Source organism: Sander vitreus, chromosome 2, assembly GCF_031162955.1.
Source record: "Sander vitreus isolate 19-12246 chromosome 2, sanVit1, whole genome shotgun sequence".
Lineage (NCBI taxonomy): Eukaryota > Metazoa > Chordata > Actinopteri > Perciformes > Percidae > Sander > Sander vitreus.
The window spans coordinates 9,699,983-9,716,041 of NC_135856.1; the positions used below are offsets into that span (position 1 = coordinate 9,699,983).

The following is a 16,059-nucleotide window of genomic DNA, read 5'->3' on the forward strand; positions in this document are numbered from 1 at the left end:
AGTGAGATACGGTTTCTGAATGTGTCCTGTCTTCAGTCTGCGGGTGAGCTGTTCAAAACCGGCACGGCTTGTGACGTCACAAGCCGAAACGAGCTGGCTAACCGCAACCGTTAGCTCGTAGCGTTAGCATGCTAACGCTAACATGCTACCTCGTTCTCAATAGCAAAGCACTGCTACAACAGACACAAGTTCACCATAATCTACAAAAGAACTACTTACATGTGCGCCCTCATTTAGAAGTCTCCCAGCTAATCCTGCCTTGTAACTGACCGAAGGTGGAGAAACAGCCTTTCTTTTACTGTCTATGGAGCTAGCTAGCTGACATGATCTACATCTGGGCTACTGCATGTGCGAGTGCAATCAAAGATAGTACAGAAGAAGAAGAAGAAAAGAGGTCTCACTCTGTAGCTAAAACAGAGACCAGGTGAAAAGAGGCTCTGCAGCAGTGAGAGAGAGTTGTGCAGTACAACAAAAATATGATGTTTTTTGAAAATTAAACCATGTAAACCTATTCTGGTACAACCTTAAAATACAATTATGAACCTGAAAATGAGCATAATATGGGCACTTTAAGACACTGTAATGGTAATTTACATTTTTGTTGTTCTATGGACCTTTTACACAGCAGACATTTTTGCCTTGTCATGGTAGGAAAAGCACAACTGAAATTGATAACCTTAACGATGGCTCAGTTCCATCAAGTGTCCCAGTAAACTATTTCAGTGAGTCAGCATGCACAACACCAGGGCCTCTCCTAAGTGGAATGCAGCCGTCATTTATGGTTTTGAATACACCTGTGCTTTTCCTACTATGACATGTCAACATGTCTGCCGTGAAAAAGGTCTATTAAGTTTCTGCCTTCAGCACAAATATTTCAAAGTAGATGATGTGTTAGTGCTCCTTGACCTTGGAATTCCACAAGTTGCTATTCCCTAAGAGTCAGAACTGGTAAAGACCAGTCTTCCCCACCTTCCTTCACCCTCACACAGCCTTGTAGAAACTAGATAAGGATGCTGCTCTCCCAAAACTCTTTGTTCATTTCTCTCAGACTCTCCTGATGAACTGAACCTTCTTTGCGCAAAGAATAAATACTTAAAAGACTTTGTTGAGTGAAGCCTTATTTCAGAGCTCACCCCGTGTATTAGAATTTCCACCAAAACACTCATTCAGAATTTATACGCATGGATATTCTGCAGTCCACTCTTAACTATACTTACTCTCCAGTTTTTGAGAAAGCAAGACAACCGTTGCATAAAAACTAGGGCTGTAAAAATAACGCGTTAAAAAAAAATAACGCAGCTTAATCTATTCCATATTGACGTTTGACCCGGAGCCGTTCTAGCCACCATTGGACTGTAAAATGAAGGAGGGAGACGAGAATGTGCTGCCTGGATCATTAATTGGAACATTTACTTGTAAAAAATCGTCTTCCTGCCAACCCTGGCTACTGAAATCTGGTGCCACTGATATGTCTGCACTTCTCTCTGCTGCTCTGAAACAGACGATACAGGCAACACAAACACCGCTGCACGTGACGCTAGTTAACACTATACTCAACAGCAGCTAACGTTAGCCTACCGCTAGCTAGTAGCTGGATTAAACACGGTTACAATGCTGACAGCGCTAAACGGTGTAAAGTTTGACTGTGTTTTACTGTAGAGGATTCAACACCGGGATGTAACAATCTGCAGCTGCCGTCGGAGAAACAACACAGACGGTGCGTTCAATGAAACTGGTAAACTACAGCCTCGTGGTGCATTTGAAGTTATTGTAAATGTCCATTTCCCATCTGGTGGTTGTTTTTGTTGTTCAACAGCAATTTACTAGTGAAATAAGTCATTGTTATACATTATTATTAAATCATTTAATTTTGACATATGGCCTTAGCAATAAACATGCCGTTCTTTAATGTCACCAACTGTTGTTTAGTACCCTTTTTTTTGTCTTTTCTTTTTTTACTTTCTTAAAAAGTATCTCTTAAAAGTATGTATGCGATTCATTTCGATTAATTAATTACAGAGTATGTAATTAATTAGATTACATTTTTTAATCGATTGACAGCCCTAATAAAAACTTAATTTTACATGCAAAAGGCCTATGAAGACAGTATGATGTTATGTGAAGTACAACACATGCTTGCGTTAATACATAGTACATACGGTAGAGGAAAACCCCTGATCAATATCAAGCTTTTAATCCATTGTACTCCGGCTACGACTGACAAAAATGTTCATTTCCTTCATGAACCAACAGTAAAAGTGCTTTTTCTGCACATCTACTGAAGCCATGTGATATTCAAGTGCAACCAGAGATGGTCACAAAATGAAGGATGCTTGCCCATCTGGTGTCTTCTTTTGTCTTCAAACTCTTATTTTCAAAAGAACTTGTTTAAATCGCTTACTGCGAAAACTGCTGCATCTGGCCACCTTAAGCCAACAGCATGCACAAATAACAGGACCAAGATAAGTGTCAGTACTTGCTGAACGCTGCTTATTGCTTCCACTGAAACTCTTCTGCACATGACAGCTGGAGTACTGAACGGAGCAAGTAATGCTTTTCAACTAAAAACAAACCACAGGTAAGGATTCCATTAAACAATTATTTTCGAACTTTTAGAACTAGTCTATAAATTGTCTCAGAAAAAGGTTTGTCATAACCCAGGCTGCCTATTTACCAATGTTTTGTTTTGTTCAAGCATTAGTCTAAAACCCAAAGGCATTACATTTCCAATGATGTAACACAAAGAAAAGCAGCGAATCCTCCACATTTGATAAATTAGAACAAGTGAATCATTTTTTTGTTTTTGTTTTAAGATTATTTTTTGGATCATGGTTGGCATTACAGTGTCTGCCAGGACGATACTTAAACACTGGAAAACACCTAAAACCCCGGCATTAAAAGAATGGGCCAACACCATGATAAAAACAGCTTCATATGAGCATATGCTAAACAGGATATACACTGTAAAAAAAGATAAAGCACCAGCATGGGATAGTTTCTGGACATACATCACACTGGCTCATAAACCTGTATTATGAACAACACTGCTAATGATTCCAATACTGATGTGCCCTAAAGCTGCTGATGTTATAGTCTTGTTGTTGTAACTGATTTCATGTATATATGTGCATATGTTTATATGTATGTATGTATATATATATATATATATATATATATATATATATATATAAATATATATATATTACCTCTATGTTTATGTGCGCCTGCTCTACCCACTGAACCAACCCGGCCACAGAACAAGTGAATCTTTGGCATTTTTGGCATAATTATCAAAATACTTGCAGATTCATTTTCTGCTGATTAACTCAGTTCTCAGTTTTTAACTTCAGCACTGTAAAATAAAATGCACGGACAGATTTCAGCTATGCTCTCTCCAGTGTGCAAAAATCATTCGGCTTCAACGAGTGCCAAAAAACTCTTCACTAACAGATGCACCCGGTGTCTTTTTTGACCTTACCTCTCTCCCTTTTTTGTGTTTAGTTGAGTGAGATGTTCTTTTCTTCTACTTTCAGCGCTAAACAATGAAAATGGCATTACTGTAATTAATATTATCCTTTAACCCAATCTTTCACAAAATCAAAGGAACATGCAAGTATTTGATCTGAGAGCCGCTGCTGTTGACAATCATAGTTTAGCACCTATTAAAAAGAAATTCTATGCAGGAAGGTCCGCGTTAGCCGATAGAAGAAAAGTCTAGCATACTCTATGACCGTCACTGATAATCTTTGAGCCATTTTGATCTCGCTGTTACATAAAATATTGGCAGCTGCTTCCAAACATTACCATAGATTCTGCTAAGATTTAGAGTCACTGTTCAGTGGATACACCTGCGCTTGAATCAGGGGGTGGTGAGTTGCAGCATCTAATTTGGCAATTGTTTTGTTTTTAGGGGTCACCAGCCAAAAAGTCTGAGAGACTCACTACTGCACATCTGTTGGTAGTCTTCTCTCACTGGTATGACGAAAAAAAACCCTAACCAAAACTAGAAGCTGCAAGACTATACATGTATCCTATCGACGTGAAGCACACTGAGGCAGATTGTGGCACAGATCATTACGTTGCCATGTTGGTTAAAGAGGTTTCTATGGTGTTCCTTGAAGCCTAGCAAGGCATGATGCAGCAAAATGCAAAACGCCTTGAGCGGAAGGTGCAGCATTGAAAACAACGACTGCACACAGGGGATTCTCTGATCTTACGTTTAAGCTTTTAAATGAGGGCTCGCAGGTGTCGGGTTCTACCACACTACAACAAACTAACACACACACACACACACACACACACACACACACACACACACACACACACACGCAAACATGTGCATACACACAAACCACATGCATTCCACCCCACAAAAACACAATCACTCACTCTCTTCAGGGACACTAAAATACCTCCAATTAGACGCGCCACAGAACAATTGGGATGGAACCTGGAGCAAAGACACACACACACACACACACACACACACACACACACACACACACACACACACACACACACACACACACACACACACGGATGTTTTGACACACACACACACACAGTCACACACATGAACAGAAAGATCCACGGCAGGCTCTAATTTAAGAGTCAGTGATGTGGAAAGGAAGCATCTGGAAGGGAGGGAAAGAAACAAATGTCACAGAGACACACAGGCATGCATAAAAATAACAACGCAAACATAATCACCGAGCACACACACTTATACAAACAGGTTTCAGTGTTTGTCAAATACTTCAAAATGTGTATTTATAAAAGAGGCAGTAACTTCAGTGTCTTGTGCCATAAGCTGTTTGAATGTTCCAAGCTAAATATATTTTTTCTTTTCTTACTTCTTTCATATCTACTTTCCCAGCCAATTCTGTGTATATGTGACACTGTGTGTCAGTCCGGGTTATATGGAGGTCAGCAGAGTCAAAAGATGCTACACAAGTCTATTTCGGCCCCTGACAAAGGCGACTCCGTCACTTCTCAGGGTCACGGGGCAACAAGCCTTGCTTGATGGAGGCAGGGGGGAAAGGGTGTGTGTGTGTGTGTGTGTGTGTGTGTGTGTGTGTGTGTGTGGAGTCACCAGGGCGGTCTCCAACAGGAGACGTAATCAAACTCAGACAGACTCTCTTCCAATCACCAAGCCGAGGTAATCAAACTCAGACTCCCACACCCTCCCCAACACAGACACATGCAATGATTAAGGTTATGAAAGGTTATAAGGTTATTTTACAATGCATTTATGCATTTGGACCCAATCCGTCCCCGAGCTCTCTTCTGTGTTGCTCTTGCGGCACTGCCTCGCCTCGTCGTCTCTTCTTTGTGATTGCTCTGCTCTATATTTGCTCTGTATACAGTGCTTGAGATAATAATTGCATACTGATTGTCTCTGTTCTTTATTCAGCAGAATCAAATTTATAACTCAAATCATTAATGTGCAGAACTATGAAGCTTCAAAGACAAGCTGGAACTCTCTTCTTCTAGAGATCTATCTTCCAACCTTCTTGTGTTCAAGAGAACTTATTTCTGGAAACTTTGTAGAAAGTTTGCATTGACTGCACTGTGACTATGGAGGTACAATATGTAGAGCATTTTAAAGGGGAACTGTGCAGATTTTACTCATTAAGATCAGTTCACTAGTCATGGGAAGTGTGACTCTGAGCCTGTGGAAAGATTTGTAAGGAGTTTTGTAGAGGGGGCTTTGTCAAGTCTGAGTGATGTCACCAAGGTCATCTCAGCTTGGCTTTGGAGATTAATTTAAATGTATAAACGCCTGTGTTACAAAGTAGTATTGTGGAATTTGAAAGATGTTAGCATTTACGCGGCGGCAAGGGTCTAACAAGATGCAATCAATTGCATTTAGGGACTATAAGTCAGGACATGTTGGGGTTGAGGTGTGATGAGATCTCGCGATATTAAAACGTGACGATATTTCTCGTCGAGGTGAAAAGTTGTGGTGAAAAGTGCAGAATTACTTCGGTACTACCAAGGACAGATTCACGTTAAATCAAGCAGTGTCAAAGTTCGATACTTGAGAGCGTGTAAGCACGAGCTTCACTGCATGTTTCACAGAGAGTGCGGCTCAGCTCTGACGCGACACAAAGAGGTGCGGTGCAGACGGAGAGGAACTACATCGCCTCGGCAGCTTGTTTAAAGTCACAGCGAGTCTTGGCAATGCCGGTAAAGTGGTCGCAAGTGGGGTTACAGTTTTCAAAACTTCACGGAGACAGTGTTTGCTGCAATATAAATAATATAATGGCGAGATTATGGTGCAGTTAACGTTCCACTTCCGAGACAGACGGGCACAACAGCGTTCTCTATGCCCTGGTGACAGGCCGGATGTTGTAGGGCGAGGCAAGGCTACTTTATTTCCACAGTACACACACACACACAAGGCAATTCAAAGTGCTTAACATAAAAGATTTAAGAGCAATTCAAAACAAAAATAATTTTGTTGGTATTACAGGGGAAAAGTACCGGAAAAGGGTACCGTTTACCAAATTTTAGGTAAAATTGTGAACAGTACCCATCCCTACCTGCCACTTTTACAGTTTTTTCCAATTGCTAAAACACAATTTTGCAAACTAGTGTGGTTTTATCAAAATACTCAACACAATCCACAAAACCACACACCCAAACTACAAAATACCTCATATATCCTGCAAAATGAAGCACTGCAACCAAAACTACATATAGCATTATCAAAATCAAACTTTTGCACCACATGGCACACACTAACCAACTACACACTATTGGGCATAATGAACAGCACTCTCATCTTTAGTATGCTTTGCCATAGTACTAAAATAGTCCAAATTGTAGAAAATGTGTCAGATTGTTCACATGCACAGACCTTATCATGGTCATTGCATTTCTGTGTGTGATTTTCATTTTTATTTTTTATTCTTATGTATGTGTGATACATGTGTGTATATGTGTTTGTTGTGTTATGGTTGTCTAAGCTGCTGGATCCTAAAATTTCCTTTGGGATGAATAAAGTATCTATCTATCTATCTATCTATCTATCTATCTATCTATCTATCTATCTATCTATCTATCTATCTATCTAAATATTTGCAGATACACACACATGCTGTTGAAACATTTATGTTTTTATTTTTAACCAAACAAGTCAGTGCAACATATGCACAGCAGACATATTTACATAGGACTGAACAGAAATATGCTAACAAACAGTAAACTGAAAAAGAAAATTGTAGAAAAAATATATAGAAAAAAAAAGAGGTGCTCACATATGGTCTTTTTATAGTGCTTACTTCCTGATTGAAGTGGTAACAATTAAGCATTGAGGTGTTTGGCCAGGTGGCGCATATGATGGACAATTAGCTCATGCAGTGTCCTTTTGAATGGCAGTGTTTTGAAATGGCAAACATGTGACTTGCTGTCAGATTGTTGTGTCTTATACAGAGAACCGTGTTCAGTGCATTTAAAAAGTGCCATTTCGAATTGCAAAATGTGTGTAAAGCAGAAAATGTGTTTAGACTTTTGGAGACTTGAGAAGAGGTTTTGCTCTCTGTGTGTCAGTTTAGATAATTGTGCTATGCATGTCATTTTAGCATTTGGAAAAAACTGTAAATCATTGTGTGGCAGCATTTTGGATTCCCGGAGGAAACGTCGCAGTTATTAGGTCTGAAGACGTTAGTTATACAGTAGAGAAGCTATTTGAGTTTGTGGCAAAACCTTTCACAGTGCCCGTTTTTTTATTTTGTGACTTTCGATTGAATAAAAGACAAGACACGCCATTGAAGTTTTCTTTAAAATAGTGTTAAAAACTCATCTGGTCTCGTTAACCCAATATCGGGTATTGTCTTGTCTCGTGAGCCGAGAGTGAGCCTGCATCGATTTAAAGAAAAAAATTTGAACTGCCATGCAAGTCCCCAAACTTCATGGAAGTGAATTACTAAACCGCTGGAGTACTCTGTGTCAAAGAAAGTCAAACTCGGTAAGCTGGCGTTTTATGTATGCACATAATATTCTCATCTATTTTTGCAGTTCAGCAATCATTAACAAGCGTGACATTACTGTCATCTCTATGGAAAAGATAAAGGCAGTTGATCAACTATTAAGCCCAAAGCTGAGATAGCATTTAAAGTGCTACAGTAATTATATCAGCATAAAGTCGTCTGCCACAATCTCCTGCCCTCTCTTTCTTCTCATCTCTCATTCTGCCTTCTGTTCTTTTCTCCCGCCTACCCTGCATGCACTCTCCTCTCCCTTGTTGTTATATACAGTATATGAGATCTGTGCATGCGGGATCATAACTTCTTTATCTTGGGTTGTCTGAGTTCTTAAGCCGTTTTGTCTCGTTTCTTCATTTTGTAAAGTGCATGTCTTTCATGATGTCCAGATATGCGTAGTGTTTCTGGGCATGTATCTTTAACATGTGTACATTTGCATGTCTGTGTGCTTTTATGTGGACGTGTGTGTGTGAATGGTCCTCCAGTGACTGCTCTCTTTGGGGATATTTTGCTGCTCTAATGGTCTGATGTATAAATCTACAAAGACTTCCACCACTGTGAACTGAAGAGAAGCACACAGACATGCCCACACTCTTCTTGGCAACAGGGAGACTGACTGCTGTTTTGATTGACAGGCTGAGGTGTGTGTAAATGTGTGTGTGTGTGTGTGTGTGTATATGTTATAGAGAAGCAGAGAGAGATGATAGCAGGTATGCATGAAGCTTAATTAATTGGAGAAGGGATCCTCATGTCCTGTCACTAACAGAAATGCCCTGAGGCAATTAGAACTCGCTTTCTTTCTAAAGCAAACACACTGACTACACAAGTGTATACGGTAACTCAATGACCAGTTCTGCACCTTGATTTTGACCCTCCCTCCCTGGAGTGGCTAAGTTGATGTGAATCGTGTTCACTTGATATTTGGACACGTTGTACAGCACGTGTTACTGTGAATATTTAAGATTCATCTTCTTCCAATCTGTCATGTTCAGTATGCAGTGATAACTGTCTGAAAATCTCTTCTAACACCATATGTTGTCGGTGGTGCTGAAAAGAAAGAAAGAAATAATAAAAAATTGAAAGACATTTTCTAAATTCTGTTAGAGGCGGGCTGATCTTTCAGTGATTACAGTGTATATGATCTCTCACCAAGCTGGTGAGCTTCTATTAATTGTGGCTGTTGCAGCTCAACCACGGATGACAGTTAGTGCTTTTTATTTTAAGCAGTCTAGGCCACACTTACAGGATAGTGGGCAGGGACACGCAGATAATGGATCCGTCAAGTAGGCAGGTCATACAGCGGGTTGTGTACCACTTTTCTCGGCTCTTACAGGCTTTGTGGATTAGCCAAAGGATTTTGAGTGTCAATCTTAACACAGCATGAATGTGACAAGCAGGTCTCATAAATGTGACTGCATACGTGTTAATGCCTGCACTTGTGTGCAACAGACATACAAAGAGCTTTTTTCCACCAGACAATAACAGGTTTGTTGGTCATATTCTCAGTCTACATCCGTAACTTACTTCATTCATTTTTTTTTCTTTTCTGTCGCTTTCTCTTGTTCTTCTCTGATGAGCGCAAGGCTCAAATCAAAGTAAGAGAGGGGAAGAATAGGAAATAGCTATCTCATTTATTCTGGTAAATTTCTGAAAAGAAAGTCAACATTTTTAGAAATAGAATATTTGATTGACAGCTATGAACTTCTGTCTTCACATCCTGTACAAGCTGCTTAATGGAATGGATATGTGAAACGAGGGGAGACAGGAAATCGAAGGAGACAGAGATAGGACAGGAAATGTAAAAACCATAACAAAAAAGAAGAGGAGGAGGTGCAGGTGAACACAAAAAAACCCACAATTTGCATGAGTTAATTCACATGTTGTCTTGCATCAGTTAACCTGGTGAATTGCTCATCACTTTATCTCACAATCACACAATTTAATCTCATTTAATTAATAAAATGGAAATTTTCCTCAAATTTCCTGCTAGCAAACCTTGACTGATCGCTATCATTAACAGACCCAGTATCCTGCTCAGTTTGTACACTCAATGCATGCATCTTTTCAATCCAAATTCACAATTGATTTTTGCAGCCCCTTTTCCATTTCCAAAACGAACCAACCGACCAATGGGCTGCTAAATGTTTGATATACAGGACTGACGTAGAAAATAAAGCAAGAACACATATGTTTCCATGTTTCATTGTTTGTTTCATTCTGTCATCTTGCACTTCACATCGTTTTGACTCTTTCACTTGTCCTCCAGTTTTTATTGAATCCCTCTTTCCTCTATTCCTCTCCAATCTCAGTAACAAATAACTGAATCAAACCTGCTGCTTTATAGCAACGGATATTTACCCAAGAAATGTTTATTGTAGAAAGTACACACTGATAAACAAAAAACAAACACACACACACACACACACACACACACACACACACACACACACACACACATGCGCACGCAGACGTTTATGGCCGGAGACTGATCAGTGAAGCCTTACTAAAAAACGCCCGAGGGAGAACTCCACTTTGACAGCTGTAACAAGGTACTGTGCGTATATTTATGTGATTGTGTGTGTGTGTCAGTGTGTGCATTTGTGACAAAGGATGCCAAAGGATACAAACCTGTAAAGAGAATCTAATTAAAACTCTATACAGCCACAAGGGACAAAGTGCTCCCTCCCTCCCTCCTCCTCCTCTCATTTAACCATAGTGAACACTTCAGCTGAAGCACTGTTAGACAGTACAGTTTAATCTCTGGCCTCCAAGGAGAAGCCACATAGGGAGAAGGATATAAAGTGATTCAGCGATAAAGGCCGTGACTAAGGCAGGAATACAGAGGGAGAAGCAAATAATTGACATATTAGTTCGTGTAAGTGTAGCCTATTTCTTCCTAAATGAACAAATGGCTGCATGCCATTCATTAACCAAACATAATACATTAATTCAGGAGTTCTTGAATTAAAACTATGCTGCCATGACATAAAAACACATATCAGCAGGCAATGGAAACTATGATTTTAATTTCCTTTTTTAAATACCAACAAAGAGCCAGCAGTATCTCTATCAAAACTTGTGTCCAGGATTTAGGCTATAATAACCTACACATGTCATCAAAACAAGACTGTGAATTTCAAAAAAATAGTGCACTGATAAGCAGCTTGCTAATATTTGGGATGTGAGTACAGATTAGTAAAATACCCACATAAAAGATCAAAGAGTAACAACTGTTTTATTGTCTTGCTTACCTCTCTTCTGCCTTCACTAACATCAATGTGCAAAACATTCAGGTAAAAGGGCCTCTCATTTTTTCATTCAAGACCTTCACCTTCATTCAAGGTAATATATCAGCTGTGAGTAATTAACATTTTTGCTGAAAGTTTCCAAACTAAAACCTGGCTCTCCCGGCTGGTATTTGTTCTCAGCCAAAGAAAATGAGTGGGGTTAAAAACTCTGACTTGGACTCGTAACACCACTTAACATCACTCTACGATCATGGAGTCAGTCCGCCATTGTAAATAAGAACCTGTTCTTAATGACTTGGAGATGACTTAAAATAAAGGTGAAATGATTGGGCAGTGTTGAGTGTCACGTCAATTTCAGCTGTTGGAATCTCACAACTTCCATCCATATGATATCAATAATTTAAGCTTCTCAACTTAGTGTAATAGACCTCCTGTGTTTGGATCAAGTAGTTTACAAAAAAAAAAAGAACGCCTGCAAATTCAAAATGAAGTTGATTACATCGGTTTTTTTAATGTGTCAGATACGTATTTAATCATCATTCACATCCTCTGCTGCTCGTCTCCTTTCAGGTTGTATGGACGGGTTGTCAACAGTAATTATGCCGCCACTCGAACCACCTTCTGAGCCAACAAACAGTGCAGATTTCAACTGCATCTTTGAGATTTTAGCAAAATGAATTCAGATCCATGAAAGCGCTAACAAATCACAAGCCTGGTGATAAAACCGAGAACCCAATCACGCTCCAGTCCCCAAAAGCCTAAAAAAGGTGAAACAAAGTCAATTAATGAAGGTGTCGCAATTTCTCAAAGACTAATCTTCTAATCCACAATCAGTCCTATTTGATTACTAAGCTTCTTTGTGAGATTTATGCTGCATGGCTTTATTCACGGCTTGTGACTTGGTAAACGTACGGCAGCGTTAATAAGCAGCGTTGTTTGATATTACACCCAAAGCTTTGAGAGTCAGGCAGAATGTTTTTTTTGTTGTTTTTTTTTACCTGAGATGCTCAGGTAGACAGCAGGACTTGTCACATTCTCTCCTGTCATCTCGTTCACCGCCTCTACGTGGTAGTGTCCAGCGTCTGCTGCAGTGGTTGCTAAGACGACCAGCTGATTGTCCAAAGTGATTGCACTGTAGGGCAGAAAACCACAGACAACAAGGGATTAGAAAACACAATAGCAACAACCAAAAGCAAAAAGTGCCTTCTTTGTGTTTCTCCGTCTCAGACAGGAACACTGCTCAAACTAAGACTCTGACAAGAGGAGAGTATTTGGTACATGGATCATTTAGAATTCATATGGGGGAGAAGGAAACGTTGAATACATTCATCAAAAGGAAAGAGGATTCCGAGAGCTTAAATAAATCTCTCCTCCTGTCTCAGATTGATACGTGGCTCATTTTATCTCTTTTAGTCTTTTGGCCATTCTTGTTGTTTGTGTATTGTCTTGTTCTTCCTTCTTTACACTGATCCATCTTTATTTCCCTGTGTACCAGTAGCGATCAATACAGCACAAACATACAATATACACGAGCACACACAATCACAAACCCACAAGATCCAACACTGTTCTCATATGAACACATAGATGAGAAACAATCACTTACAAGCAGACTTTGTTTACTGTTGCTTTTCAGGGGCGTATAATAGGAAGAGTTGATTTTGCAGGGAAACGGTGTGGGAGAGGACAGCGGGAGAGAGTCGAGGAGGGTAAAAAATATATTCGTAGAGCTGAGATTTTCCTGTGTTTGAACTTCTATGCCTGGGAACGGATGCCGCCAGGAAGGAAGCGCAGGTTGATGTTTTTAGTAATGCTTCTTGTGTTTTTCAGCATGTCAGTGAAAGTAAATCTCCCAATATTCTAACCTGAGAACTGACACTGAAATAAAATCAATACGACCAAAGGGAGGATATAGCATATTAAAGTGAGATGATAGTCTTTTTATTCTTATTGACTTGATCATACATACTGCATGCTGTGTTAAGATTGTAAAGCGCTGCAAGACAAACTGCAGATTTGAAGATACATAAATAAAAAAAAATAGAAGAAAAGATATGCAATGTGCATGATCCCAAATACTACATGTTTAAACACATTTTATCTTTGTCTGGAAAAGGAGTGTGCTAGATCTGGGCAGACATCTTTTTTGAGCAAACATCTGCAAGTGTATGTGTTTGTAAGATGTGTGCATTTTTCTGTGAGCATTGTTTAGCAGTGCTGAATTGGCAGCAATGTGTGCTCCCCCAAAAAACCGTATCGGCACGGCGCCAGTTGGGCGTGGTTTCCACTCAATTTCAATTCGCCACACAAAGCAGCACATGCCACTTATGCCGACCTGAATCAACACCATATCACGTGTATCATATCACTTGTATAACATAACGTGTATCAACAACAAGCTGAGTCCAAATAGACCCTTGTCCGTCTTTGCCGACACTTTTAAAGCTGGAAAAGATTGAACTAGATTACGACTGCTGCTGTTTGATTATCAGATGGCGCCTCCACTCCATTGGTGCCGCAGTGTTACAGTGGGGCAAAAAAGTATTTAGTCAGCCACCAATTGTGCAAGTTCTCCCACTTAAAAAGATGAGAGAGGCCTGTAATTTTCATCATAGGTACACTTCAACTATGAGAGACAAAATGAGAAAAAGAAATCCAGAAAATCACATTGTAGGATTTTTAATTTATTTATTTGCAAATTATGGTTGAAAATAAGTATTTGGTCAATAACAAAAGTTCATCTCAATACTTTGTTATATATCCTTTGTTGGCAATGACAGATTGCTGGTATTTTTGGCCCATTCCTCCATGCAGATCTCCTCTAGAGCAGTGATGTATTGGGGCTGTCTCTGGGCAACACGGACGTTCAACTCCCTCCAAAGATTTTCTATAGGGTTGAGATCTGGAGACTGGCTAGGCCACTCCAGGACCTTGAAATGCTTCTTACGAAGCCACTCCTTCGTTGCCCGGGCGGTGTGTTTGGGATCATTGTCATGCTGAAAGACCCAGCCACGTTTCATCTTCAATGCCCTTGATGATGGAAGGAGGTTTTCACTCAAAATCTCACGATACATGGCCCCATTCATTCTTTCCTTTACACAGATCAGTCGTCCTGGTCCCTTTGCAGAAAAACAGCCCCAAAGCATGATGTTTCCACCCCCATGCTTCACAGTAGGTATGGTGTTATTTGGATGCAACTCAGCATTCTTTCCCCTCCAAACACGACGAGTTGTGTTTTTACCAAAAAGTTGTATTTTGGTTTCATCTGACCACATGACATTCTCCCAATCCTCTTCTGGATCATCCAAATGCTCTCTAGCAAACTCCAGACGGGCCTGGACATGTACTGGCTTAAGCAGGGGGACACGTCTGGCACTGCAGGATTTGAGTCCCTGGCGGCGTAGTGTGTTACTGATGGTAGCCTTTGTTACTTTGGTCCCAGCTCTCTGCAGGTTATTCACTAGGTCCCCCCGTGTAGTTCTGTGATTTTTGCTCACCGTTCTTGTGATCATTTTGACCCCATGGGGTGAGATCTTGCGTGGAGCCCCGGATCAAGGGAGATTATTAGTGGTCTTTTATGTCTTCTATTTTCTTATAATTGCTCCCACAGTTGATCTCTTCACACCAAGCTGCTTACCTATTGCAGATTCAGTCTTCCCAGCCTGGTGCAGGTCTACAATTTTGTTTCTGGTGTCCTTTGACAGCTCTTTGGTCTTGGCCATAGTGGAGTTTGGAGTGTGACTGTTTGAGGTTGTGGACAGGTGTCTTTTATACTGATAACAAGTTCAAACAGGTGCCATTAATACAGGTAACGAGTGGAGGACAAAGGAGCCTCTTAAAGAAGAAGTTACACGTCTGTGAGAGCCAGAAATCTTGCTTGTTTGTAGGTGACCAAATACTTATTTCCCAAGGAATTTGCAAATTAATTAATAAAAAATCCTACAATGTGATTTTCTGGATTTTTTTTTATCATTTTGTCTCTCATAGTTGAAGTGTACCTATGATGAAAATTACAGGCCTCTCTCATCTTTTTAAGTGGGAGAACTTGCACAATTGGTGGCTGACTAAATACTTTTTTGCCCCACTGTATAAGCTGCATGCTGGCAAAACCAAATTCAGCCCAACCAATATGATCTACCATCATCCACAGCTTAGAGACGATCATGTTGATGCACCCATGGACGAGATCATGACAGCTCTTAACAGTATACATGGAGGTGTTTGTATGTGCAACACGTGAAGAAAAAAAACCTGCCGATTGAACTTCATATTGATTGAGGAGAGCGGAGAGGAGAGAACGTGGGGATGTTTGACACACACACACACACACACACACACACACACACACACACACACACACACAAACACGCACTCACATACAGACATAATTCCTCAGGTCTAATTTTATTCGGTGTGATTTCCCAGAAGAACATCCACAAGAGTCAGAGCCTCAACCTCACTGACACTCTTGTGTCTATTTGTGACTATTTGTGTGAGTGTATGTTGCTTTGTGTGTGCATGTATGCATATGTGCACTCAACCGCATCTCACTGCCTGAAACAGAGGCTTTACCAAACCTTTCTCCTGTTCTCCACAACTTGTTCCACAGTGAGGATAGATTCTGCAGCCTCACCGAGGTCTATAACGCAATTTATTGCTGTTAAGCTCATTAACTGCACTGACCAGCCCATTTTATCACATCTGTTTTACCCAGCACATGCTGATTAATAGACAGAGAAGGCATGCTTCCACTTGCCTGTAGTGTCTAAGGAAGGAGAGAGCCTGGGAGGTTTGAGAAAATCTAAATCCACCTATTTTAACAC

The 16,059-nt window shown here is 40.2% G+C and overlaps 1 protein-coding gene across 1 annotated transcript in view; it reads right to left on the reverse strand.

Moving 5' to 3' along the window:
* Positions 1 to 16,059, reverse strand: part of sdk1a (sidekick cell adhesion molecule 1a) — a 252,960-nt gene that overhangs the window by 114,456 nt on the left and 122,445 nt on the right. Inside the window, 1 exon segment of the mRNA XM_078276505.1 lies at positions 12,235 to 12,368. Coding sequence (XP_078132631.1) covers positions 12,235 to 12,368 — 134 coding nt within the window.